The 27,423-nt window shown below is 40.2% G+C and overlaps 1 protein-coding gene across 1 annotated transcript in view; it reads right to left on the bottom strand.

Moving 5' to 3' along the window:
- Positions 1-27,423, bottom strand: part of CRISPLD1 (cysteine rich secretory protein LCCL domain containing 1) — a 60,796-nt gene that overhangs the window by 11,253 nt on the left and 22,120 nt on the right. The window contains exons 3-13 of the mRNA XM_038393005.2: positions 15,485-15,603; positions 15,206-15,338; positions 12,868-12,983; positions 12,064-12,164; positions 10,389-10,568; positions 10,229-10,289; positions 10,033-10,099; positions 8,892-9,022; positions 3,807-3,850; positions 3,646-3,718; positions 1,294-1,369 (exon numbers count right to left, since the gene is read on the bottom strand). Coding sequence (XP_038248933.1) covers positions 1,294-1,369; positions 3,646-3,718; positions 3,807-3,850; positions 8,892-9,022; positions 10,033-10,099; positions 10,229-10,289; positions 10,389-10,568; positions 12,064-12,164; positions 12,868-12,983; positions 15,206-15,338; positions 15,485-15,603 — 1,101 coding nt within the window. The remainder of the gene's footprint in view (positions 1-1,293; positions 1,370-3,645; positions 3,719-3,806; positions 3,851-8,891; positions 9,023-10,032; positions 10,100-10,228; positions 10,290-10,388; positions 10,569-12,063; positions 12,165-12,867; positions 12,984-15,205; positions 15,339-15,484; positions 15,604-27,423) is intronic.

The raw sequence follows: 27,423 nt of genomic DNA on the forward strand, positions 1-27,423 counted from the left end.
GGAGAAAGTTCAGACATGAGACTGTGTTAACTTTTTTGATTATTTTCTGCAGGACCAGAGGGAGTATCACATGTGTCCCATCCTCCAATTCAACCCCTAGCCCATTCATTGTGTGGGCCGTAACCCAGTCAGAGATCCCATCACCAAGTCCAGGAGGAAAAGTATCATACAGAAATCCAATCCCCCCTTTCTACATAAAGTAGGAGAGATCCTCACCCTAACCCTCTCATGAGCCCAGTGAGACATGATCTGAACCCCCAAGGGGAATGTATATGAGTGCAGGGGGTACAGCCATATAAGCCCCTTATGAACAGAGAGGAGTAGGATCTGTGCCAGTTCCAGATATGCTGCCATCAGGAAAGCTTTTTGGGGGATTGGAAGAGCAGTCACTATATACAGATTTTTGTGAGCAGGAACCCTACAGTGGCAAGGGCTGAAATAGTATTCAAAAAGAGGAAATGGAGCTGTGCTCTGCTTCTGGTGGGTGAACTCCACCCAAGACAAGCATGTGTGTGTGCATGTGTATATATACTAGAGTGAGTGTATGAGTGATTGGGGGGAGCTGGGGCATGACTTTCATGCTGTATGTTTGAAAACATGCTTCAAAGGTTCTTTAAAAAGAATTAAACATGAATAACTGTCAGCAACTCAGTGCTCAGGAGCACTTCTCTAATAACAATGAATGGTACTGTACTCCCACTGGAGAAAAAGAGATGATAGAGAAATAGATTTCATTTTTCAGATTTCCAAAAATAGCTTTATGGTATTCTTTTGCTTTCCATCAGAAAGTCTTATTTATAATTTTGAAGACTGCTACAAATATGTGACTGTCCATAACTGAGATATGTCCAAAATAATGGGATTATGTATATTTATTTTTAGAACAATATGGTATTTCGTTTCACTGGATTCTGGAAAATATGTTTGTATCTGGAGAGGGTCATTAAGGGTCTAACCCTTCATTTGTTGCTCATGTCATACAAGTCGGTGGCAATTTTGACCAAAATTTTCAAGTTTTGGTGCCTATAGTAAGGCATGTAAATCTATACTTAGGCACCAAATAACTGTCCTGATTTTTAGAGGAGCTGAGTACCACTGAATTCTGTGGGAGCTGTCTGTGCTTAAATCAGGCACCCAAGTTTGAAAATTTTGGTCTTTGAGTGCATGAGGTACATAGGATTAGGCCTGAATTGTCACACTATGCAATATCCTCTCATTGTATATTCCACTGCATACTGTAACAGTTTCATCATCCACATTCATGAATATGTTTGAATAAATCATGCTACTTACATCAGAATAAATTCGAGTTCCAATTACACGCGCATAGTGTGGGTTTGCCTGCATACAGTTGCGAGGACAATACACTCTGAAAATTGAACACAAACATACATTTTAAGAATGTAACTACAATATTACAATACCATGATATTTCATTAAACTGGGCTTCAGGATTTGACAATCAATAAATTCAGTGATGGATAATGATAAGGTGTCCATAATGATGATATTAGATCGATCAGCTAGCATTGATACTATGGACTAAGAGGTGTTATTGATGCACTTCTGGTACCTGGCAAGAGTGGGTGGTGGAGGATTTCAGTAGCTCTGGGCTTTTCTGGCAAAGATGACCCAAAGGGCAGTGCTGGGCAATTGCTGCCTCTGCCCTGAGGAAACAGTTACAGGTTTCCTTCCTCAAAATATTGAGGCATAAGCTTTTTTTGATGAGTGGAAATGTTGGCTTCAAAAAAACAGCTTACACATTTTGCTGAAAGCTATAAATTGACTTATAAACAAGATACTCACCATGCCCTACTTTACCAATCTATTAATATTTCTTTGCAAACAAATATTTCCCTGACCTACTATCCTCCAACCCCGCAATGAAACAACACAGAGCTGTTTCAGACCCTTTTATGATATCTATTTGGAGTACCACAAGGATTTTCTTGGAACCCTCTTATTATTCAATGTGTAAGCAAGACCGTTAGAAAAGTGGGTAAAAAAATCACGGGCTAAATTATTTTCACTGTGCTGATGACAGCCATCTCTACTGCATCCGATCCAGACAGAACCATCAAATACCTTTCCTGGTGCCGAGGCACCTGTGGGGCATGGGTAAGAGTAAGTTGGATGAAACTTTGTTCTGAGAATACTGAGGTGATGTGGGGGTTGGAGGAAGGAAGCACAAAAACTGGAAGTTATATTAGTTCCTCCAACATCTGTGACTAAAGGTTGTGATTTGGGGGTGTGATTAGACTCCCAGCTGCTTCTGGGTGATCAAACAGCATCAGTGACCAAGACTACCTTTCTCCAGCCTGTGCCTGGCTATTCCTCTGCAGCCTTTCCTCTTAAAGACAGACTTTGCCATTGTGATAAATGCCTGTGTTACCTGTGATTAGTATTTGAGGTGTGGTTGGGAGACTGTGGAGGAGAAGTGCTGTTGCCATGATTTATTGCTGCTTGTAACTTGCTGGGTTGTGTTTTTTAGATGTGTGTCCAGGGCACCCAGACAGTGTTGGATAGGACTTTGCTTTGGAGTTTTTAAAACTGATCTCTTTGTCACTATTTGACTTCAGGTTTTTATTTTTAAATGTTTTCTTAAAAATGGCTTTTATTTTTTCACTTTAGAATGTATTATATTGTGTAGTAACAAGAGAGAAGAAGGATGGGTATAAGGATGGGATTTGCTCCATCCATTCCTGCATTTCACTCATTTACTTATTTCTGCACCTTATTCAGAAAGACTATGCAGCTATATCCAAACACCACATGAGTCCAAGGAACCAAATGCTACATTATGGGATGTTTTCTTAGCAGTTCTGGCTTTGTGTTTGCTGACTCTATTGACTGTAGGACAGCTATAAAACTACTCTTGTGGATATCTCCACTCTTGCAATAAATCATGCTACACTTTATTTACCTCTGACTCATCTATGGTTTTAAGAATGGTTACAGGTTTCCTTCCTCAAACTATTGAGGCACAGTCTTCTTTCGAAGAGTGAAAATGTTGGTTTCAAATACACATATCAAATACACAGCTCACACATTTTGCTGAAAGCTATAAATTGGCTTATACACAAGATTCTCACTATGGTCTACTTTACCAATCTATTAATATTTCTTTGCAAACATAAATATTTTCCTGACCTACTATTCTCCAAAAAAGCCCAACCAACCAAACAACACCTAAGACACAGGCATGTGTCAGACCCTTTCATGATATCTATTTACAGAGGAGGAAACTGAGGCTCAGAAGTCCATTGCCCAAGGCACACATCAAGTCAGTAATATAGAATTGAATATATGTATATATACATATATATTCTTGCAGTCTCTTGGTCTAACCACTACACCACACTTCTCAAAAGTGCAAAAAGACTCATGTTCTATAGAAAGTGTAAAAGACCCTTTATTTAAAATAAATATAAGTATACAGATCTTCCTCTCATCAGAATATATTTACTAGCTGACAATGTTCTTAAACCAGAGACTGAAAGACAAGCAAAACATTTGTGGCGAGATTTTCAAAGATGCTGAGTACCTACAGCTCCCACTATCATCAATTGTGGGTGTTCAACACCTCTGATAAAAAAAGACTATTTCTTTGTACTTTGATCTGACAGAAAGAGTCAAGACCCTTACCTTGGGCAATGAGAGGCTGGTTTTTGAAATGGGCATAGCTGTTCCACTGTTGTTTCACAGGTGATAGCTTGAACTGAAGAAATAAAACACAAACTAATACAAATATGCAGTCAAAATACAGTCCAGTGTATGATGAAGATAATATATAAATAAATGCTAACCTGTTACTTTGGAGACTGTGAAGGAATTAGCAGACTGATATTTGCTAACAGAAAGAAGAAATAAAAGAAAAAGTCAACAATCAAACAATTTATTTAATTGATTTCCAGACATAGGCCCTACACTGATTATGCTTCATTGGAATCCACTAGTTCAGACCCCAAGTATGGAATCCCTGCATGTTCACTGCAATTACTACATTTAGTTTACATTCACAGTGAAATTCAGCATGAAATCAAGGATTAGCACAAACGTGTGTTAAGCATTGGATTTCCCACATTGTCAATGACTTCATTTAACAGTACAATAACAGCTAATGTAATTGGGTTCCATGATTCTGTTTTAGTCAGGAGTGCCAATCAGCAGGAGCATTCATTGTCCGTTTCCTCACTAAGGGCCTAACCACAACATTAACATCATGCAGGCATAGGATGCCGTTCAGTCAAAACCAGTGTCAGAATCTGGAACGTGTTTTCAGATTCATTTCTGCTTTTAGATTCAGTTTCTACATTCACATTGTTACTGGTATCATCATCAGGGCAGCAAAAAGGATACAAATTTTCTTTTTATTAATAATTACATGGTCACCAGCAACGTCAATTCCTTTTCCTGTCTCTGAACTTTTATCTAATAACTGGTCAGTACTTTTCTTCATTACTTCTTCATCTCAAGAGGTGTGCTACTAAATCCTAAAATCTTTGGGTTTTTTTCATCACCCTTAACCAAGAAGTAAATGATCTTGTTTGACTTTGGTAAATTACTAAAGGAGGAGATGAATTCTTAGTCACCTCCAGAATGGATTACTGTGATGTGTTCTAGTTGGGCTACATGCTGTACTTGGAATGGTTTTCCTGCTTATTTAATTTATTTATTCCTATTGGATGCTAATTGCACATCTTATACATAAGATTCTCACTATGGCCTACTTTACCAATCTATTAATATTTCTTTGCAAACATAAATATTTTTCTGACCTACTATTCTCCAAAAAAACCCAACCAAACCTAAGACACAGGGATGTGTCAGACCCTTTCATGATATCTATTTACAGAGGAGGAAACTGAGGCTTAAAAGTCACCACTGTCTTCCAATTTGCTTCCAGTTGCAATACAAAATTTTAACCTATTATATAAAGTTTTAAATGGTTTGGGTCCTTGCTCCCTTAGGTACACCTAGACTAGGATAAAGGTGGTGGCATAGACCGGGCAAGTTGTATTTTAACACGTGTTAGCTGGTCAAGGTGAATGCTAATAGAGGAAAAAATGGAAAAATATAGTCCTGATTTCAAGTCTAGCTTCATCTTGACCATCTAACACACTCAGGATCTGTCTAAATTCAAGCTGGATGGTATAATTTTCAGCTCAAGTAGACATACTGGTGCTTTGATTGAGCTAGAGCACTAAAAATAGAAGTGTAGCTGTAGTGGTGGAAGTGGCAGAAGGGGCTGCCTGCCCTAAGTATGGTCCTGTCCAAGATCCTAGATACAGACTTGAGGCAGCTAACCCCTCTTACTGCCTCAGCTACACTTCTATTTTTGGCATGTTATCTTGATCACCACTGGACACGCAGAGAGAGAACAACAAGGGGGCTGTTCATAGCTCCTATGGCTATGGCCCCAGCCCCAACATAGATTGACAGACCTGGAGTCTGCTCTAATTTATACCATGTGGCTATGGCATACAAGGGGACTTCTGCCAGCCAGAGATTGCCTGGGCAAAGTGAATTCCAACTGTGCAACCTCCCTGCACACCAAGGGCTGAAGGAAAATGGGGTAACAGTCAGCAATGTTAGCTGCTTGCTGCAGGTTCCTCCATACTGGGATAATCTCTACCTGGGAAGATGAAGCCAGTTTCTGTCCTCTTTATGCTGTGTGGCTGATGCAAAGTACAGAGTGAGCCAGACAAACGGGCGTTACCTCAGAAAACCTTTCCTCACATGACACTCTGTCCAATCCCTAATTTAGATTTGTAACCCTCCTCTGGACTTTTCTAATTCCTGGATATACTTTGTAACAAGTGTGGTGATCAATACTGCACATTATTCTATACAGACAGAAGCATGTGAATTATAGCTGGACATTATTGCATTTTCCCTTACCAAGGTAGTAAAAGTAGTATTAAATTACATTCCCATATGCTATATAAAGTCAGTCATGGTTTGCAGGATTTTCTTTTCAATATCTTTTATGGTTAAAAATACCAGTATTGGGAGCGAGGTTAGTATTACAAATATCCACACTGCAAGTAATGTCCCCTGGCTAATCACATGCTGTTTTATCTTCAATCAGGTTTGCATCATTGAGAAACAAATGACTAGGCAATCCAGCCTGAGTAAGGAGCAGCACACAAGAGCAGGATGAGAACTCAGACCCAGTCTCACCCCTGCTTCTCCTTGCACTAAGTGGAAAGTAAACTGCAATTTCTCCTGGGTGCTGGCTCAGCTGCACCAGCCTGTGTGCACCGCACTGGCCTGTTTTGGGGTCAGAGCCTATGCTCCATCCACTCCACATCCCGGTTTATACACGTTTATACAAAAACAGCAACTGACAATTATCATAATATGTTAGGATGAACCCTACTTTGTTAATACTAACACTGAAGTAACACTAACCTCTTAGTATTCTAAAGAGTTAGTACTGATGCTGCGCCATAGTTGAGCCCTGGCAGTCTATATCTTCCATTCCCACCCACCACATTTTTTATTTGTTTTCTTATACAAGTTGAGAAGTATTTGCACCTGCTTTCCTATACAATAACTCCAGCAAGACTTCAGATAAGGATCCAAACTTTGCCACACATTTCTGACTCAAACCTCCAGAGTGTTTTAAGTTATCCCGTCACTAGCAAATGTAAAAAGTTGTGCCAAGTACAGAATTGTAAATTTGCCTGAAGTTTCACATGCAGATACTTAGCCTCGTAAGGAAACTGTTAAACATTTACTTAAATAGATGTACTTTCACGTTTTATGTGAGCACATAGTAGGAGTGATTCACTTCTAAATACAATTTCTTATGGTTATTAAGGATCCCATAGCACTCTTCAGAAGAGCAGAGTGGGATGTGCTCCAGTATCCCGGGAAAATTCCAGTTTAGCTAATTATTATAGAATATTCTGCCTACTGTCACTCTATAGGGCTAGCCTGTTTGCTTGCTTATATAGGTTTTCTTATGGGTTTGATTATTTGTTTTACTATAATAGGTTTATAGGTTTGTACTAGAGTATTTTTGGCCATAACTCAAAGAAACTACAGGCCACATCTTGTATGTTGAGTTAAGGCAAGTTAGCATACATATGTTTGAGACCTTTAGCCTAGTTAGGTGATGATGAGCTAAAGCAGAAAGGATTTATATGTTTGTGACCTTTTATATAGATAAGTGAGGTTGCTCAAGCAAGTTGGTATAGCTAGGGGCTACCTAAGTTCATACCCTCTTTAAATTTTGCAGGTACAACCCAAAGAACATGGAAATAACTGGTTCGGCCAGAAACAACAGATGTGAGAATGAGCTAATGGTGATTAATAGACATGCTTATGTCATTAATATGTACAAATATGCCAGCCTACAGAGTACATGTACCCTGATACTTTGTGGGTGAGGAAATTCAGTTTGGATATGGAAGGAGGACATATAGTGCTCAGGCTCTATAAGAAGAGCATGTTAAAGGGCAGTTCATCATTGTTTAGTTAGTTCATTAGTTTGTAGTTGTTCCTTAATTCCTAATTGTTAGTTCTTAATTCTTGTTCTTAAATTACTTAGTGGAGTCAAATTCTAAGTTAGCTTCTATAGTCTTTCTATAGCTTTTTAGCTCTAGGTTCTCCTAAGTTATTCACCACACACTTGAGAATTGAGGAACCTGAACCACTGGACTCTCTTAGCATACAAGAGGCAAGACTGGTCCTTTGTTTCTTACCACCAGGTTATCAAGGAAGGGTGTGGGTATATTAATCTAGAAACCTTTCTGGTATATAATACCACATGTATCTCTAAAACAATATTATTCCCTTTGTAATTCTGATGATTTTCCATTTGATTACTATTTGATTACTTTTATTTCAATAAAAGTCTTTAAGGCTGTATTTTGTTCTCAGTGTGAGTGTCCTTGTTATACATCTCGAGGGTCCTTGAAAACTCTGTTTAGCCTGATTCAGGGACAAAAAATTTATTATCTTCTGATCAGATTATTTGGTGAGCCTATAACCCATATTGTATAAACATTATTATTAATCTCCTAAAATTAGGCAACACTGCCATGGTTAGTCCTTAAAAACATTACCAGTGTTACACAGGATGAGCAGATCGTTTAACTCAGGCTATGCCTACACTACCGTGAATAACATAGCTGGAGTCGACATACATCAGGTCGAGTTACCGCGGGGTCTACACTGCGGGGGGTCGACAGGAGAAAATCTCCCGTCGACTTACTGTATTCTTATCGTCAGAGGTAAATCTCCCGTCGACTGGAGAGCTATCTGCAGTCTTTACTAGACCCGCTAAATTGACCACAGATAAATCGATCTCAGATCCCGGCTGTAGTGTAGACCTGCCTTAACTTAGTTTCAGTATGTACTGTTCCTTTGTAGGTACATGTTTATATTTGTATCGGAAATAGATGAATGCTGCAAATATTGAGGTAATTTAATCATAAATACTGATTTAGCTATCTGAGAGATAAGGGAGGGTGAGGTAATATATTTTATTGGGCCAACTTCTGTTGGTAACAGAACAAGCTTTGCATTTACACAGAGCTCTTCTTCAGGTCTGACTATCTGACATAATTGCCAAGGGCAACCATTATACATTTTCCCTGCTTCTTCTATTTGATATAGCAGTTTTGTCACTTCCTATCCCATATCTGTTCTGTCATTTTGCAGTATGCTCTTAAGAATGGCTACACTTTCAGGGTAAGTGAAATGATACCTGTATTCCAGTATGTCTCATTTTTACAGTGCTTTCAGATCCTTCAGGATTAAAAAAATTATATGGGAAAACTATTATTGTGACTTATTTCAGGTGCAAAAATAGGCAATATATTGGAAACATCACACATTTTAATTGTAAGCACACAAAGTATCAGTAATCTTGCACTTACCCAATTGACTGAATGCCATTTCTATAAGATTTGATGAAATAGTTTTTCCTTCCTTGCCTAGTGATATCAACCCAACCACCATCATTGTCTAGGATACCATAATGTATGGCAGCTCTACAAATGCTGGATTGCTAAAAAATGGAGCAAGAAAATCATTTCCGTGTCAGGTGAAACAATTATTTTCCATTGTATTTTAAATGTGAAAAGGCAGTTCTTCATTACAATTTTGTCCAATATCCAATATTTGCATTTGTTAAAGCTACTCAGTCTTATGCCTTGCAGTTCTCATTCCCATCAAACTATTCCAAAAGCCAGGGATCAGCCACATATAGTAGCAACTCCACCATTTTTTCCTGCCCACACTCCCTATTCTGGGGATTGGGAGGGTGAGTGGTGAGTCACTACATGAGGCCTTCACCACTTGGGGATTCCCCTACACAGAGGTAGCCAGTGAAACCACTTTTTGGCTGCTTGTGCCCTCAAAGTGAGGCAAAGCAGTGGGAGCCTGACCCTGAATCCAGCCCTTACCAAACTTGGCATAGGTAGTATTACCAGCAGGGGCTGGAGCCTCCACAGGCATGCCTATTAAGCTTAATGTAGTTGGGACAGCCACCACCCCATATGAAGAAAATGTCATTTTCCTATTACTGAGAATGAAAGCATACATTTTCATAGTGTCTCTTGTTTCTTCCCTTTTGTTTTAGTGCCCAACAATGATATGCATGGATAAAGCTGGAGGACCAGATATTTAAAACTAAGGGTTAAATTTATACATCTAGACCCATATTCCCAAAAGCAGCCTATAAATATGCACCCACAAAATCCTAAACAGCATTTATACAGATTTACAGCTATCTAAATGATCTGTACACACAAATCCTGCTTATGTGGAAAAATGCGAGGTATTATATACCCAGAAATTACATGTTCAGAAGTGCAGGAACAAATCTAAACCAGGTTGAGGCTACCTTAACAATTTGCAGTAGGCTTTTTACTTTTCTGAGCATAGACTTCTTCAGAATGCATTCTTGCTGATAACACATTTTAGCTAATATTCCAAATTAAAAAGATAGAATTTCATTAATTATATCTATACTAAACACAATTTAAAAAAAATATGTATATATATATGTATGTTTACCATTTCATAATGAACACTTCCAATCACTTTGCCCTTACTATCCAAGCAGCCAGCAGGACATTCATACCTAGAGATTTAAAATACAAATTGGTTTGAGATCCTATGATTGCTACTGGTGAAATAGTTTAGTTATTTCAACTGTTATAACAACAGTTTAGAATAATCTGAGATAGGCAAACTGTAGAATGTATCATACCTATTGCAAGTTGTCCCTTTGCACTGGTCTCTTAGCCTTACTTCACAAGAAACAATCTGAGCTAAATAACAAAAAGCCAGTTTCATTAAAATGTCTTAGAATGCTTTTTGTACCACTTGGTTCAAATTAGATGGCACATAAAAAAATGCAAACTCCTTACACATTTGTTGCGTGCTTATTACTTCATTTCTCTCACTATCATCGCTCCTTGTAGAGCCTGCAGGTGAATGGGTCCTTGACCGACTTTGTGATGTCGTATCCTGTGCTTTGGATTGCTGCCGTTCAATCTCGTTGGTTTCCTCCTCTGGCTCATGAGGGGAGTAATGCCTGTCTGAACCCTCTGTTTTAGTGAATGAATGAGACAAATAATTTCTCAGAACAGATTTTAGTCCATTTTTGTAAACAGCACTGACTTGAATGTGGAAACTTTTGTGAATATTCATGCTTTTAATATTTTGTTCTCATGGAACGGTTTAAAAACATGAACAAAATGAAAAACTTGATCCTTCCATTGACTCATGGGATTCATCAGCTAGATGAATAGCTGATGTTTGGTAACATATACCATATACCTTATTGGTGTCTTACATGGATGTTTGGCTCACTTTGTAGCACTGACAGCATAGTTTTATGTGTGAATGTGCTGGCAATATTTCTACTGCGGTAACTTCCCTCTGTCATGAGGGAATCCATAGACCATACCATAGTGGTATTTCTTTACATAATGCTACCTAACAAACCTTTTAAGTGCAGCTTGCTATGATTAAAGAAATTGGGCTTCTAAATCTATATCCACCTGAAATTAGGCCCTTTTCTAGCTAAATTAAACCGGATCCTAAATTTCAGAGGTGTTCACATCTGAGCGTAAGTCCCTTATTTAGGTACTAGATTTAGGTACTCAACTGTGACCCAGATGAATAGCTGAAGAACTGTATTCAATAATCTTACTTTTCAAAAGTATTAATACAAGTGACTTTCTGTGCACCCCTGCCCTGCAACTGGGGCTGGCTGGAACCAGGACCCTGCAGCCCCAGCTATGCTCTCTGGGGGGCTGCAGCCGGGGCCAGGAGCTGCAGCCGGAGCTGTGCACCCCAGCCCTGTGCCATCCCGGGCTTGGCAGGACTGCAGCCAGGGTCGTGCACCCCAGCCCCATGGCTTCCCAAGGCCTGCAACTAAGGCCATGCACCCCCCTTGCAGCTTCCCAGGGCCCTGTGCCTCCCCACCCCCACCCGCTGTGGATGGGGCTTGGCAGGGATTGCAGTGCCCCGCAATCTGGAGCAGGCGCTGTGTGCCCCCCATGGCCGCACCACTGCTGCGGCCATTGGAGTCAGGGCTGTGCCCCATGCCCTGGCGGGAGGCTTGGCCTGTTAGTCGTCGTCCCCTCGCCCCCCCCCCATGGGACTCCATTCCTCCCCCCCTCCCCCTACCTAGCCCTGCCCCCGGTTATTTGTAGTAAAGTAATGGACAAGCCACAGGCTCTGTGAATGTTTGTTTATTGCCTGTGACCTATTTGTGACTTTTACTAAAAATAACCATGAAAAAAATCTTAGCCTTACTCATCAGTAAGTGATGTAAACAGTATGCAGCTGCATCCTGCACCTTCAACCACCACTGAAGTCAATGGGAACTCAGCACACTTAACTATTCATAAAAAGGGCTCAGACCGTCACAACATCAGGCCTTTAATAGTTGCCTGAGTAAAATTATATGACAATTATACAAAATTATATCTGCACTGTCTAGAAGCATAATAAAGAGAGGAAAGAAAAATGTTACATTTATGATGTCCAACCACACAATCCAATTGCAGCTGCATTTGTTGAAATGGTACATACCCCTGTAGCAAAGATTTTCTCTGCAGCCTCCTCCAAAACTAGGTGGACAGGCAGAACAAGGGCGTCCATGTTTGTAAGGAGCATGACCCCACCAGTTGCCCCTTAAAAAGAAAAATGCTAATTAGTTAAAATATGCTTAAATATATTCATTGATAATATTAACATCATTTCAACATGTGGTCAAACAAAATGAGGAAAAACTTGTTTCTATTTATGTTGATATTTGAACTGTGATGTTGTTATAATAAAGCAGGCCCTCAAAAGGGGTGTTTGACTTACAAGAGTCTGGGTTCAGTCACTGAGAAACTCATGAAAAGGAAACTGAGGCAGTAGCATGGTCCAGTGTTGGATTAGGTGAGACCCTGTTACTAGTATGCCATCTAAGATAAATTCCTCCACCATAACTGAACGGGACTCCCACTGTCCTGGACTTCGGTCACCTGAAGGTACAATTTGGCCCTAAGCATGGTTGGCTCTCTAAATGAGATATCTATTGCTTATTTGGTAATGTTATACATCTGCTAAAATAATAATGGGAGATACCTTTATTTTCCAGACAAAATGATACATCAGACCACAATAAAGCTCTCTAAGCCCAGAGCTCTAAAAGAAAGGCCAGAAAACAAACAGCCTGTTTTTGATTCATTCAGTTATGGCTTCATTAGAAACAAAGTATCCTTTTCTGGATGTTCACAAATAGAAAATTTAGCTTGATTTTCTCTGGGATTAGCTCCTGGATTATGAAGTATTTTGCCCTTTCAGGATAAATTTTACATTAAGTGTTAGCCTACTGTATATACTTACTTGGGAGAATAATTGCACACTAAGTAGATTGCTTTTGGCCAGATCTGTCCCCAGATGTTCATATTATGACACAAGTTAATAGCACAACCTATCCTGCTACTTGTAGCCCATACCACCTAGATGACAGGAAACAAGAATACATGTGAAAATTAAATGAGTGATTAATACAAAACAAACATATCTATGAAACACAACTATAGAATCAAATTACAAAAAAGCAGTAATGTTTCTCTCTCATACACATATACTTTTGGACAGGGAAACACTCATGCATGGAGTTCAACTATTGTTTAAAATTTGAACATTCAGTACCCAGGGTCATGTATTTTGGTTGCTGTTGATCAGATCTCTGGCTAGTATGAATCTGTTTTGTTCCAATGACATCAAAAAAGTAATGCTGATTTTCACCAGCTGATGATATGGCCATTCAGTTATATCCCTTGTTACAAAGAACAATTTTATGTTGATGCATAAAGTTTTACCAAAAAAAAGCTAATCTGGGAGAAGTTGGGCTCTTATATATCACAGTTATGAACACAATGTAAGAACACAGAAGAAACTCAGAATTAGGTAGGTAGATAGATGATAGCCAATAATTGCAAGCAATTAACAAGCAAGCAATTAACACGAGTAATTAAACTATTAACAAAAAGCTTCATTCACTGAAAATACTCATGTCTACTACAGACCACAGATTTTAAACAATTGGGGAATTCGTGTCATTGCAGCTGAAAGGAAAGTTGTATTTCCTTCATTCAGCTGTTAAAACAACTCTCATTACAAAATTTTTAAAAGATTCTAAAACACTAAGGCTGGGATTTTCAAAAGTGCTGAAGAGAGTTAGGTGCCCAACTCCCATTTAATTAAATGGGAGTTGCAAATCTCATTCCCTTAGGCCCTTTCACCATCCCAGCCTAAAGGCTCAGATCGATTCTGTGCAGAACCACCAGCAAGTTAAAGGTATGTCTACACTGCACATTCCTTTCACTGGAGTATAGAGTACATACACTACATGCCCCCTTGGCCTCCTGGACAATAAATAGCATTGTAGACAGTGAAGCTTTGCTAAAGTGACTAAAGACACGTCTGAATGCTGTGGGTGTATAACTTACATGGCTCTCTACATGCCCAAGCAGTGCCTCTCCCATCTACTTTGCTATTTTTAGCAGGATGGGGTCCCACTGCCACCCTGCTGCAGGAGCTTTTCCCCACCACAGGGAATGATCCTGGCAATGGGGAAAGACCCCAGCAGCTCCCTGGAGCCTTTCTCTATTGCAAGAGAGTGCCAGAGCCTTTTCCCGCTGTAGGGAAAGACTCCAGCAGCAGGGACAGGCTCTGGAGGCTCCCCACTGCCAGGACAGGCTCTTATCATCACTGCAATAAAGGGCTTTGGCAGCAGGGAGCTGCCAGAATCTTTCCTCTCTGCCTCTCCTGCCAGACCCTCTCTCTGACATGTGTAGCTACACACTAGGGTGGACACAGCCCACTTTTCACTGTGGTGGGTAGCTACATACATACTCTACACCAGTGGTGGGCAACCTGTGGCCTGCAGGCTGCACGGGGCCCATCAGGGTAATCCACTGGCGGGCCACAAGACAGTGTTTACATTGACCGGCTGCTGGCACAGCCGCCCGCAGCTCCCAGTTACCGCGGTTTGGTGTTCCCAGCCAATGAGTGCGGCAGGAAGCAGGTGGTTTATTTCCTATAGGATGTTTGTTCCTGATTATTCATAGAACAAATCTCTTCTTTCTTTTCTGCACTATACATTTCTATTGCATATCTGCACATGAAACTCCCCTTGCTGTCAACCGGCTAACTGCAGAATATGCAATCTGCAAAGTGGACTTGAAAAGAGGATTTTGCAAGTAGTGGATGAAATTCACACAACCGCGCCCCCATTATCCCAGAGAACTTGGGCTTTGTGGGGAATCCTCGCATAGGCTGACAGGGTGGAATTCTCACTCTCTCACTCATACATCCCCAAGCTGCAGGAAGTCCAGAGATATGCAGCATAACCCCATTCCATACCATCTATTGTGTTGATTTACAGCCAGTGATGAATTGAGTAGACCCAAACCTCCTTCAGTGGAACATATTTGGCTAACCTTAAACTTAACAATAAGTTAAATTCTAAGATCCTTACCCAAAGTGAATGGATAAGAGTAAAGACTGAGTGAAAAGTTAGTAAGGACCATAGACTTTGGTTCCCAAGCATGATAGGAACATGGTGCTTCCACATTTTCCTTCAGGTATTTCCCTAATGCTGTCCTCCTGAGACACCATGGGATTACAACTGTGAAAAAAAGGAATAACTTTGTGGTAAACCAAACACACATACCTGTGTATAATGAGTGCAAACAGGACCAGAACATCTGTAAGGACAATAGGGATTGCATTCCTGAGGATAAGGGTAGGTGAAGTCTCTCACTTCATCATACCATGCTTGGACATGAAATGTTGGAGGCCTGTATCTATAAAAAACCAAAAATGTTTAATAAAATTATAACCTCTATAGAACAACCCTGAAAAAAGTATCTTTCATCACTCCGATTTTAAATAAGAAATAGATTTCCTTATGATTCAAAATTGTTTGAGATAAAATGGTATTTTAAACTACCTTCCCCAATGTGCCCCCAAATTCTGCCCAATTGATGGAAGAAGGCTTGCAGGTCCATGTTCCCATAGACAAGTTTCAGCCCAGGATTCTGCAGATCTCTCCAGCTCTACATCCCACACCTATGGTTCAAGAGAAAAAAAGATAGGCACAACCTGAGATATATTTTGTGGCTATTTCATGTATCTGAAAAGAATCTCACCAAAACTATTTTTGTTTGAAGTTTCTTGTTTTTCAATTAAAAAGGCAGCTTTAAATAGCTTATCCCCTATTTGTGCTATGTAAGAAAAAACTTCCTTATAAAACCATGAAGTAATAGAAATATTTTCACAATATTAAAAAAATGTCTTTTCCCCCCATTTAAACAATTGCAGCAGCATTGTGCGGTGCAGGAAAGAGAAACTATGAAATTGACAAGCTCACTTCAACTTTCTGGGCTGCATTATATTTTCTGTTTTGTGAGATTTCTTGCATAGTAGAAGGCACAATTCTTAGCCAAAAGGGTATTATCCAACACACTTTCAGCATCAGGGGTTCCCCCCAGTCCCATAGTTTATCTGAAATGAAGGGTTTTTCTCCTCCTTTTTCATAATCAGCTTTCGTAGAAATAACATAAAATTCAAACATCTACTTGAGGAATAGTGCAAGCTTCCAGAATCTAAACAAAATGACTATCTTGGCTGTATGGTGAGGCTGGTAAAATAGGTTATGTTCAGCACGTGAAGCAATTCACTATGCCACTAAGTGGAAAATATTTCTGTCCATTCCAAAGTGTTTTAGAAAAGTAAAATAAACTGATATATGAATTATGGTCTGTTTATCACAATGTCCTTTAGAAGCAATTGTCGGAGTAAGCTTATTGCTGAGAGGCAAACAGAAACTTGGAAGTTTCCCTCTCCTTCCAACCATATATGAAAACTCACCTTTTCTCTGATACACATCACCAGTAGAGACCACAGCTTACTATGTTTGTACTGTCTGTACTGCACTAACCAGGCAATATTAAATTTAGAAGAGGCTTTTTTCAAAGTTGAGCAGGTATCTCCTTTTTTAGTTCAAGCACCATAGTAATGCTGCCCGACTTCTTCTCTCTCTTAATGGGTAGTTTCAGAAACACCCTCTTTTTCAGACAACCAAAAGCTCAGCACATTTGAGGCAGTACTGGATTTCTTAAGCAATACCAGCTGTCTGTGAGAGGTTGCTTCCAAGATATGGGAAGTGCGCAACATTCTCTAGAGGGTTATCGTAGATCTGTATTGCTGGTGCTGGCAATTGTGCACCAGGAGCTTGCTGATGGAGGACCTTTGTCTTTTGAATGTTAAGTGTCAGTCCCATTTTCTGAGATGCTTCAGCAAAGACATCAATGATTGCCTGAAGATCTATTTCTGAGTGAGCACTCAGTACAGCATTATCCGCATACTGAAGCTCAATGGCTGAAGTCGATGATGTTTTGGTTGTGGATTGGAAGTGGCCAAAGTTGAACAGCCTGCCATCCATTCAGTAGATTCGCTGCACTCCTACCAGGATCTTATCAGTAAGGCTAAGTTCACGCATATTTTTAGTAAAAATCACGGACAGGTCATGGGCAATAAAGAAAAAATCATGGAAGCCCATGACCTATCCATGACTTTTACTAAAAATATGCATGACAAAATGCAGAGCTGCGGGGTCCCCGGGGGCCTGGCTGGGAGCTGCAAGGCTCCCCGCCACCTGTGGCTCCCAGCTATGGGGCACCCCCACTGACCCTCTAGGGCATCCCAGCTGCCCACAGCAGCTCCAAGCTCCCGGGGCACCCTGACTGCCCATGGTGGCTCCAAGCTCCCCTACCCATTGTAGCTGGGAGCTTGGGGCCCCGCAGTTCCCAGCCACCACAGGAACGGGGGGACCCTGCAGCTCCCAGGCGCTGTGGGCTCAAGTCACAGAGGTCTCTGGAAGTCACAGAATCTGTGACTTCCATGACAAAATCGTAGTCCTACTTATCAGTGATCAAATAAAGCATTGCAGCAAGGAAGATGGAAAAGAGTGTTTAGGCAGTGACACAGCCCTGCTTGATGCCTGTATTAACGCTAAAAGGAGACGTAATAGATACATTACAGTGGATCACCACTTGCATGTCATCATGAAGGAGATGAAGGAGATGAAGAATGGTGACAAATTTTGGTGGACATCCATACTTAAGAAAGATTTTCCACAATGCTTCCCTGTTAAGGGAGTCAAAGGCTTTTGTCAGGAAAATGAATATTTTGAACCGGGTATAGTGGTCTGTGCTGTTCTCCAAATTTTTCCTGCAGCTGGCGAGCAGTGAAGATCATGTCAATAGTGCCTCTAGATGGTCTAAACCCACACTGAGATTCAGGCAGAATGTCTGCAGCAAGAGGAAGAAGACGCTCCAAGAAAAGTCTTGAAAGGACCTTTCATGGAGTTGCTAACAGATAGATTGCTGTGTAATTTCCACAGTCAGATTTATCTCCTTTCTTGAAAATTGCCACAATCATAGCATCTCTAAATTCATCTGAGATTTTCTCATGGTTCCAGATTTTCAGAACAAGAGAGTGTGTAGCTGTGAGGTGAGTTCCTCTCCCCCGCGCTTATAAATTTCTGCAGGGATTCCATTGACTCCAGATGCTTTGCTGTTCTTCATCTTCTTAATAGCGCCACACATTTATTCCAATAGCTCCACACTTATTCTGAGTTCATGATTGGGTGTTGTGTGATGAAGTTAAAGACACTGTCATCAACAGCAGAGTCCTGATTAAGGAGATCTTCAAAGTGTTCCTTCCTGCACGCACTGACAGCTTCCATTTCTTTGATCAAATCCCCTCCATCCTTAGATCTCAGAGGGGTTGTCTCCTGGACACATGGGCCACATATAGTTTTAACGGCATTAAAGAAGCCAGCATATCATGAGTTTCAGTGAGAAGTTGAAGCTCATGCGATTTATCCAGCCACCATCTGTTCTTCATGTTGCAAATTCTTTTTTGGACCTCTGCCTTTGCTTGTTGGTGAACTGACTTACTTTGCACAGACTTGATGTTGTTCTGCCAGACACAAAAGGCGATTGACAAAGACTCGTATCTCCTGATCATTTTCAATGTTCACAAGATGTTTCATAGTAGAGGTCCTCTGGACCTGGTAATCCAAATGGGAGGTGTGAGCCAGGCTACGTTTGGAGAACATTTTCCAGCCCCGTCCCCATGTGGGGTGAGCAGAGCGGATCCTAAAAAGGACTGCTCGTTCAGTTACAGCTGTCAAAAACACACTCCTGCCTCATCCGAGTGTTTAAAGGCCATCTTGTAACTGCCGCCTGCATGCTAGTTTATTACTTGGAGCTCCCAGACATTACAATCCTGCTCCCGTCGCCATTAGCTGGTTACTAAAGGACCTGAGGTATGTCCTGGTAGATAGTGGTTGCATGAAAGACACTCGTGCATGGATTCTTTTAATATGAAGAAACTGTTGCACACCAGTTTCCCCACAGATTTTTGATGAGACAAGATCCTAATAAATGGCAAGGAGAGCAAGACAATTGGAGATCTTGCTTCACAGAAGCCTTCACAGCCACTGAGGATATTAGTCTCGACCTCCACCTCATTTGCTGTCTTTAAGCATTACTCTTATCAATATGCCCATAAGACATTTTAAGGGTAAATTTGGGCCCCCAAACTGTAGCATTTATTGTAACAGAATCAGGATACTAATGATGGAACTGACCTTTCAAGTAATCTAGGGGAAGATCCCAAAATCCGCTGAAATCACTAGGATATTTTTTCCTATTGAACTCAGTGAGCTTTGCATCAGAGGTCCTTAGTCTACCACTTTGTCAAGACAGGGTTACTGTACTTGCATTTGTTCCTGTCTAAACTTAAATGTCATAAGTGCTAGGATTCCTTCCCTCTCCTTGAGAAAATATCTACAAGACCTTACAGTCAGGAAGTTTTACCTGATGTTAAGCCTAAATCTTCTCTCTTCTTTTTGACTATAGATCCTAGTTACAGCTGTGTATGCCACTATAAATATCTTCTATTCCTTCTTATTGTATCTGCCCATCAAAAATGGATAGACTGTCATGTTTCCACTACACTGAGTTAGTTCTTTTAATTGTGCCTTATAAATCATAAGAACATAACAATGGCCATACTGGGTCAGACCAAAGGTCCATCCAGCCCAGAATCCTGTCTACCGACAGTGGCCAATGCCAGGTGCCCCAGAGGGAATGAACTTAACAGGTAATGATCAAGTGATCTCTCTCCTGCCATCCATCTCCACCCTCTGACAAACAGAGGCTAGGGACATCATTCCTTACCCATCCTGGCTAATAGCCATTAATGGACTTAGCCTCCATGAATTTATCCAGTTCTCTTTTAAACCCTGTTATAGTCCTAGCCATCACAACCTCCTCAGGCAAGGAGTTCCACAGGTTGACTGTGCACTGAGTGAAGAAGAACTCAATGGCAGTACAGTTTATGTAGCATTCTGAAATGGTGGCATGACTTGGTAATGGTGCAGCTTAAAAGTCACTACACTGTGCTTTTGCTATGTGCATTGTGACAATGCGACTACATTCAAGTCTGCTCAGAATTTTGCTATATTTAGATTTAGTTCAGTGAATATGAACATGGCTGGTTCAAGCTGTTTCGTATATTTTCTGAACTGTGTGCCCAGTCCAAATTTAAATCCAAACTGCATCGAAACAATTACCCATACAGATGATCTTATTAATGGATCTTAGGGATGTTCTTTACACTAATACAAAAATAAAGTGTAATCTTCTTTCCTGCAAATCTCCAGAATATTCTGTCTCCAAGGCAAACTAAGCTTCATTTTATTCTTTAAAGAACCACCCAAACTATATTAACATTCTATTCTGAAGACATCATAATGTCTTCTTCTTTAAAAGCAGTTAGTCACACAGAAAAGGATTTTACCATCTTCCTTTTCAGAAGTTTCAAATGCTTTATGCAGTTAATCCAAAATCAAATCTGATTTACTGCTAGATCTAATCTAGTTAATCTGTCTGCTGGCGAGCAAGACCTAAAGCTGAGGCTTAAGTGACTTTTAAGTGAATTTTCTGCAGAGAATGATGAAATGTATCCATCCAGAGAGCTGCAAGAACAGTCTCTGATTAAAACATTTTATTAATTGTCACCGCTGATGACAGATGAACAACTGTACTCCAGGACACTGTTGAGATTGGATAGTCTTCAAAAAGTTTCTGAAATGTTTCCATTTTTCAAAATGCTTTCTGGCCAGAAGGTATAGTGCAGTCTTCTCATCTCTTCTTTGTCCACATTAAAAAATATCCTCTCTATTCCACCAAAAATAGGAATGTACAATTCTTCCTTCTCTTAGACTACATCTTCAGCTGCAGTTGAGAAACACTCTGCATGGCTGAGTAGAGCGGGCGTAAAGAAGGCCTGTGCAGACTTCCAATCTTAGAACAGCTCTCTCCTGTTCCAGGCTCCTGGATTAGGTTGCTCTAACTTGCACTAGTTGCCAACAGACTCAAGGAAACATTCAAGTACCAGTGGATTACTGAGGTTCAGGGATGCCTTAGGCATGCCCCCCAGCCAAAGCCCATACTGCAGCAGCAGGACAGTAGTGGTTTAAGACCATTGCAGGAGCTCTATTCCAACTGAGGATCCATCTATGCATGTGAGATCCTCTAAGACCTGGGTCTACAGGGTTAGGGCTGGTCTGTTGTGGCAGAGCAGCTGAGAACAGCCAGAGTGTGTCATAGAATTGGGGCCTCAAAGTTTCATAATGGGCCACATTCTGAGGCCTATTGATACATAACAACTCTAACAACTTTTTATGTTAGAGGGGTTAAAGCTGTGGCCTTGGGGTAAAAGATCCCTGGATTATGGTTTTTATATTAGCAGGTGGTGCCTCCAACAGGAAATCTCCAGGAAAACAAACAAACTGCAAAATATAAGGGGAACACCACAATTCTGTAGTCAGATTGGGATTTTGAAGTTATCAAATGGTATATGCCACAAAGTGGCACATTTATTAGATACAGGTGGAGAGGATGAGGAACTCATTTTATGTCTGTGTACACCTAGAACTTGAAAGGCAGTACAAAACCATTATCTATGGTAGACAAAATGTACAGTTTTACAATCTTACTTAACAGTAACTTGTTCAGTTTTAAAGCTAGTTTACAACCATCTTAAACTGGAACCTGTTCCAGTATCTCTGTAACTATCTTTAGAGCACATACAAAAGCATGTTTACTTCCTTACTAATTAGGTACTCCATTTCAGGAAGTGGTCAACTGACTGATTTGGGTCATCACCCAAGAGAAAGTCTGTATGTTACTTATCATCAGATCTTTACTCAGCTGCCAACCTTAAATTCAGTTATTGTTTATAGCAGGCGTCGACTCGACAATGCAAACAGGTGCAGAGAAGGATGGATACAACTATCATAATCTTTTGGTGATGTGGTAGGGGGCAAAATGAATTGCTGGAAAATAGAAAGAGACAGTTAAAGGTGCTTATCCAAGAAAGGTACTTGATTTCATTAGGAGGACTCCACCAGTGACTAGCCCATGACCTCATTCTTCTGCCTTAACATGTGTCTTCTGCTTTCGGGAAGCAATGTGCTAAAAAGAGACAAGCAACTTTATCCTATTCCTTGGTTCTTACCTAACTTGGTTTCTCTTCTTGGAAGTGCTGGCGTGGACCAATTAAATGGTGTCCCATACTTCTTGATAAGATTTGAAATGTCCAACGAAAATGAAGGTCATCCTCTCATGCCATCCAGTTAGGGAACAGGACATCAGCTTTTGAATTCTTGCAGCTGCAACTGGAATTTTCCAGTCTCTCTGAGTAACATCTTGTTTACACCGGCCTGTGTAAGATAACCAGTTAGGCTATAACTGTTGGTACAAGCATCTTGGGACATACCTTGAACAGCTTGCTTGGGTCAGCAATTTAGCTCCACAAGTTGCTTTCCGTGGGCCTGTTTGTGGAGCATACCATGGCCGCCCAATTTTTCAGTTATGCTTGCTCAACTTGCAGTTTCTCCATCAACACTATGCTAGCTGATGAACTGTCCAGTTTAACATTCATATAATGTATACAAATGTCTCCACATTCTTTGATGCTCTTTAAACTTGTTTTAACAGTCCATTATACAATGCAAAGTCACTTCAAGAACTGTTGTTCTCCAGCAAGCCAGAACAGCTGGATAAATCTTCCACCTATGTTTTCCTTGTTTTAACATCAATGGTAGAATCTTAGTATGTATGGCTGAGCTGAGTCCATATATTATTAATAAAACAGTTCTATTTCTGATTATTACACTCTGTGATCAAGTGTTCTTATACACACACTATTTGGTTTCAGTTCTTTTATTTACTGCCTCTTTCAACACAAGTGTATTTCACTAACTTAATAGCAAAAACATGCTTGATTGCAAACATTAGCCTCACTTCTTTCCTTTATCACTTAAACTAAAAAAGCGAAACAAAAAACACAATATAAATGCAATCTCTTTCTTTTTTCGCCAGTTTGCCTGTGAGGTCATTAAAGTTTACAATATTTTGTCCAAAGCTGTATCACTTACAGTTGATTTCCCTTTTATACACATTTTAATCATAACATTAAGTTCTATCAAGTTGCCCATTTTACTGCTGTATCTGGCACATCATATGATATCAATGTTTGATATTAATTTAATATGATTTTAATTCATTCATGACACGATAAAAGAGGAAATGAGCTGTCCTGATGAAAAATCATGACTAAAATTTATATTAAAAAATAGACAATTGTTTGGCAGATAATCATTTTTTAAATGAAACCTGGTCATAAAGAAAATGTATGTGGCACAGAGCTGAGGAAAGATCTGGAGCCAACCAGAAAGCAGAGAGCCTATGCTTATAAACTTTGCTTCTGCAGCAAATAATGCCAAATTCCTTATCTTCTTCCCTTCCAAATACACACACCACTCATGAAGTTACTCCAGAGCATTCAGGAGTTCAAGTACAGGAACTCCTCACTTAATGTTGGAGTTATGTTCCTGAAAAATGCGACTTTAAGCAAAACCATGTTAAGTGAATCTGATTTCCCCATAAGACTTAATGTAAATGAGGGGTTTAGGTTCCAGGGAAATTTTTTTCACCAGACAAAAAACTATTTTATATATATATATATATATATATATATATATATATATATATATACACACACACACACACACACAGTATAAGTTTTAAACAAACAATTTAATACTGGTACACAGTGATGATGATTGTGAAGCTTGGTTGAGGTGGAGGAGTCAGAGGGTGGGATATTTCCCAGTGAATGCCTTACTGCTAAATGATGAATTAGCAATTGGCTGAGCCCTCAAGGGTTAACTATCATACTCTACAAGGCAGGAGGAAAGGCGGGAGGGCAGACAGAGACAGAGTGTGTGTTTGAGAGATAGAGATGCGCATTTCCCCTTTAAGTATGAAGAGTGGGGTCAGAAGTACACTGCCTTGTTAATTAGATCAGCAAGCTGAGACTGGACCACAGCTGCAGCTGATGCCTAAGGCAGCAGCTCCCTCTGTCTGTCCCCCCTGCTCTATGGAATATGGGGTAAGTGGGGTGTAGGAGCAGGGGGGAGGGGGACACCCTGACATTAGCCCCTCTCTTCTTCCCCCTCCCCCGCCCCCAGCAAGCAGGAGTATCCGGGAGTAGCTCCTAGGCAGAGGGCAGGAGCAGCACATGGCAGTGTGGGGGAGGGACAGCTGAACTGGGGCAATTGATAGCCTGCTGAGCAGCTGCTGCACAGGGAACTTAGGGGAGTGGGGAGCTGATGGGGGGCTGCCGGTCCGCTCTGGTTCCAACCACCCACCAGCTGGCTGCAACGGGCTGCTCTTCCTGCAAGCAGTGGACAAAGCAGGCGGCTGCCAAACGACATTAGAACAACATTGCGCAACCTTAAAGGAGCATGTTCACTAATTGATCAGCAACGAAACAATGAAACAACATTAACCGGGACGACTTTAAGTGAGGAGTTCCTGTAATTCTCCTCTATGTTCTTTAGGGGAGAAGGCTTCAGCCATCTGCTTCCATAGTCTTCCCATTTAAAATAAATACTATTATATAACCCCCACATGATAAGTGGTCTGTGAGGATTGAATCTAAGTACCAAAAGCACCATCTACCATCTGAGTTAAAAACTGACACACTCTTACTCTTTGTGTGGACCAACCAGTAGAAGAGGACAGTGCACGTAGCTACCATAGCACACTGACTTTAGAAAAGTATGGTGATTTTCTTCTCTATCAGATGGTTTCATTCAGTTAATGGATTCTTTTGGAAAGGAGAGAGGGAGGAATTGTGGAGAAATGGGTGGCCAATACATTAAGACCATGGCCCCTTCCTAGCTGAAACTGTGTTCTTGACATCAGGCAGAGCTACCCATTTACAGTTCACTGAAAAAGTACCTCTACTTCTCCATCAAAACAAAAAGGAATAATAGGAAGGTGTTTTTTATTTAATTTATTCTTGCTCTGGGCACTTTACAACAATTTCACATAAAATTATATCTTACATGGACATATTATTACACATTCAAAGAAGTTAACAAAATTATCCAGAAAACACAAAAGAACTAAGCTTCTTAATAACAGTATTTATTGTCAATCTTTCTCTCATTATTCCACCACATCCCTATTTGCCAGAAATAAGAGTTACAACCAGGAAAATTAATTAAAATTAACTAAAGATGTGAATGTGAAGTAGATTAGGTCCCTGTGAAAATGATGTTATTGAGAATTAAATTGATCTAAATTTGGTTTAGCTTAATTCACCCTGGAATTGAATTAAACTAAACTAAATTAAGGCCACTTTAAATTTGAATGAGGGTTTTCACACAGGGCTTTAATGCAGTTTAACTAATCCACTTCAAATTCATACCTTTAATTGATTCAGATTAATTTTCTTGGGTGTCCCCCTGTAGACAAACCTTCAGATTTTTTTTTTCTGGTTCATGTCAGAATTCATATGACATTCAGGAAGAAGACAAACATTATACTGACTCAGGCCAGGTCTACACTAGGAATTACATCAGTACAGCTATGTCTCACAGGGGTGTTAAAAATCCACGCGCTGAAAAGAACACACAGGATCTTGTTCTTACACCTGTCTGGACAAGACTCTTTTTAAGTGGATAAATATATATATTGGTTTGGGGTTAAGCAGAAAATTATAGCCTGCAAAGTTGCTGGTGGCTATTGATGCAAAGTCTACTTTAGTAATAGGTCTGCAAAGAGAATACAAAGCTCAAAAGCTTATATGACTGCAATGCATGAGAGCTCATCCTCAGTGTGGTGTGTTTCCATGGAAACCAACTGTGTGAAGCAACTTCTCTATTCAAAATTAAGGTATTAGGAATATCAATTTAATCAAACTCTTGAACTGGACCTTCAAAGCTTGTTAATAGTGAATGGATAGCTTGCCAAATTTTGCTTTTGTCTTTGACTAACATGAAGCCAATCTAGGTTCTGTTGAAGTCTATGGGAATTTTGCCATTAATTTCAGTAGCATCAGGTGGATAAGAGGAACACATTTTCATTACTACTATTCAGAACCCAAGATGTGAATTTTAAAACCAACTGATGTAACTGAGAGGACAGGTGCTAAAGGAGGACTGGACTTTAAAAATTAATTTCCAGAAGTTGGGACAGAGTCATTCAGCAATCCCAGTCAATCAGTTATCTGCTGGTCTAGAGCCTAGGAGACCAAACATTCGAGTTCTACCACTCCTAACATAGCCGTGGCTCAATATTCAACAATGAACTGTAATAATGACTCTCTTCACAGCAACTATTCTAAAGTCAGGCAACTGTGTGTGCAGCCACTTGTTTTCATTTCTTCCTGTTGCTACCATGTTCTCGTATATCTGTATAGGGCAGCCAGTGTTTAATTTGTGTCAGGGCTTGTCAGGGCTGACCTGGAACCTCTAGGCTCAGCAATTCAGAGCCCCAGCACATCTGAGCTTGCTGTATCAGTTATGAACGTAAAAAATTACTTGATCCCCAGCATCTAATTGCTTGAGCTCCGGCACCTCTTTCATTACAAATTTAGCACTGAGGGCATCCTTTTTGTAAGTCAATGGGCAGAATCCTCAGCCAAAGAAGATGAATGACACTGACCAGTGACAGAGTTTCAATCCCTTTTCTTAGGGCTTGCTTTTATTGATTTATTAAAAAAGGAGTTACAAACAAAACAAACAAACAAAAACACTCAGAACAATGGGTCCTAATTGCCAGAGACTCTTCCAGCTTTTTAATCAGCTGAGAGAAGAAGAAAAAAAACCCATACCCTTCTTCCCAAGGAACCATTTACACAGCCACTTTCCCTCTGCAGTTATGCCCTCATCATTGATCACCCATGTGACAAGCAGGGATCTGAGTTAACCTTTCATGCATGAGAACTGTGCAGCATCTCTTTACCTTGTAACACCTTCAAACAGAATCCCGAAGCACTTTCTAGTGGGATGTAAAATACCAAAATAACATTTTACACAGCTAGATAGAAATTCACATATTCAGGGAAAGGAAAAAAGGCATAAAGCAGTACATTGAAGGCTGAAGTGTTTAATGCCTGTTTTATTTCAGTCTTCACTAAAAAGACAGATGGTGATCAGATACTCAATTCAATTAATATTAACAACCAGGGTGATGGAACACAAGCCAAAATAAGGAAAAAATAGGTTAAAGATATTTAGATAAGTTAGATGTATTAAACTCTGCAAGACCTGATTAAATTCACCCTAGGGTAATGAGGAGCTAGTAACCATTAGCAAGTGTCTTTGAGAACTCATGGAGGACAGGGGAAGTCCCAGGGGACTGGAGAAAGGCAAACATAATACCTATTTTTAAATAGGGAAAAGAAGGGGAGTCAGGAAATTACAGATGAAATTCAATAAAGACAAATACTACTCTT

This window comes from Dermochelys coriacea, chromosome 2 (assembly GCF_009764565.3).
Source record: "Dermochelys coriacea isolate rDerCor1 chromosome 2, rDerCor1.pri.v4, whole genome shotgun sequence".
In the NCBI taxonomy this organism is placed as follows: Eukaryota; Metazoa; Chordata; order Testudines; family Dermochelyidae; genus Dermochelys; species Dermochelys coriacea.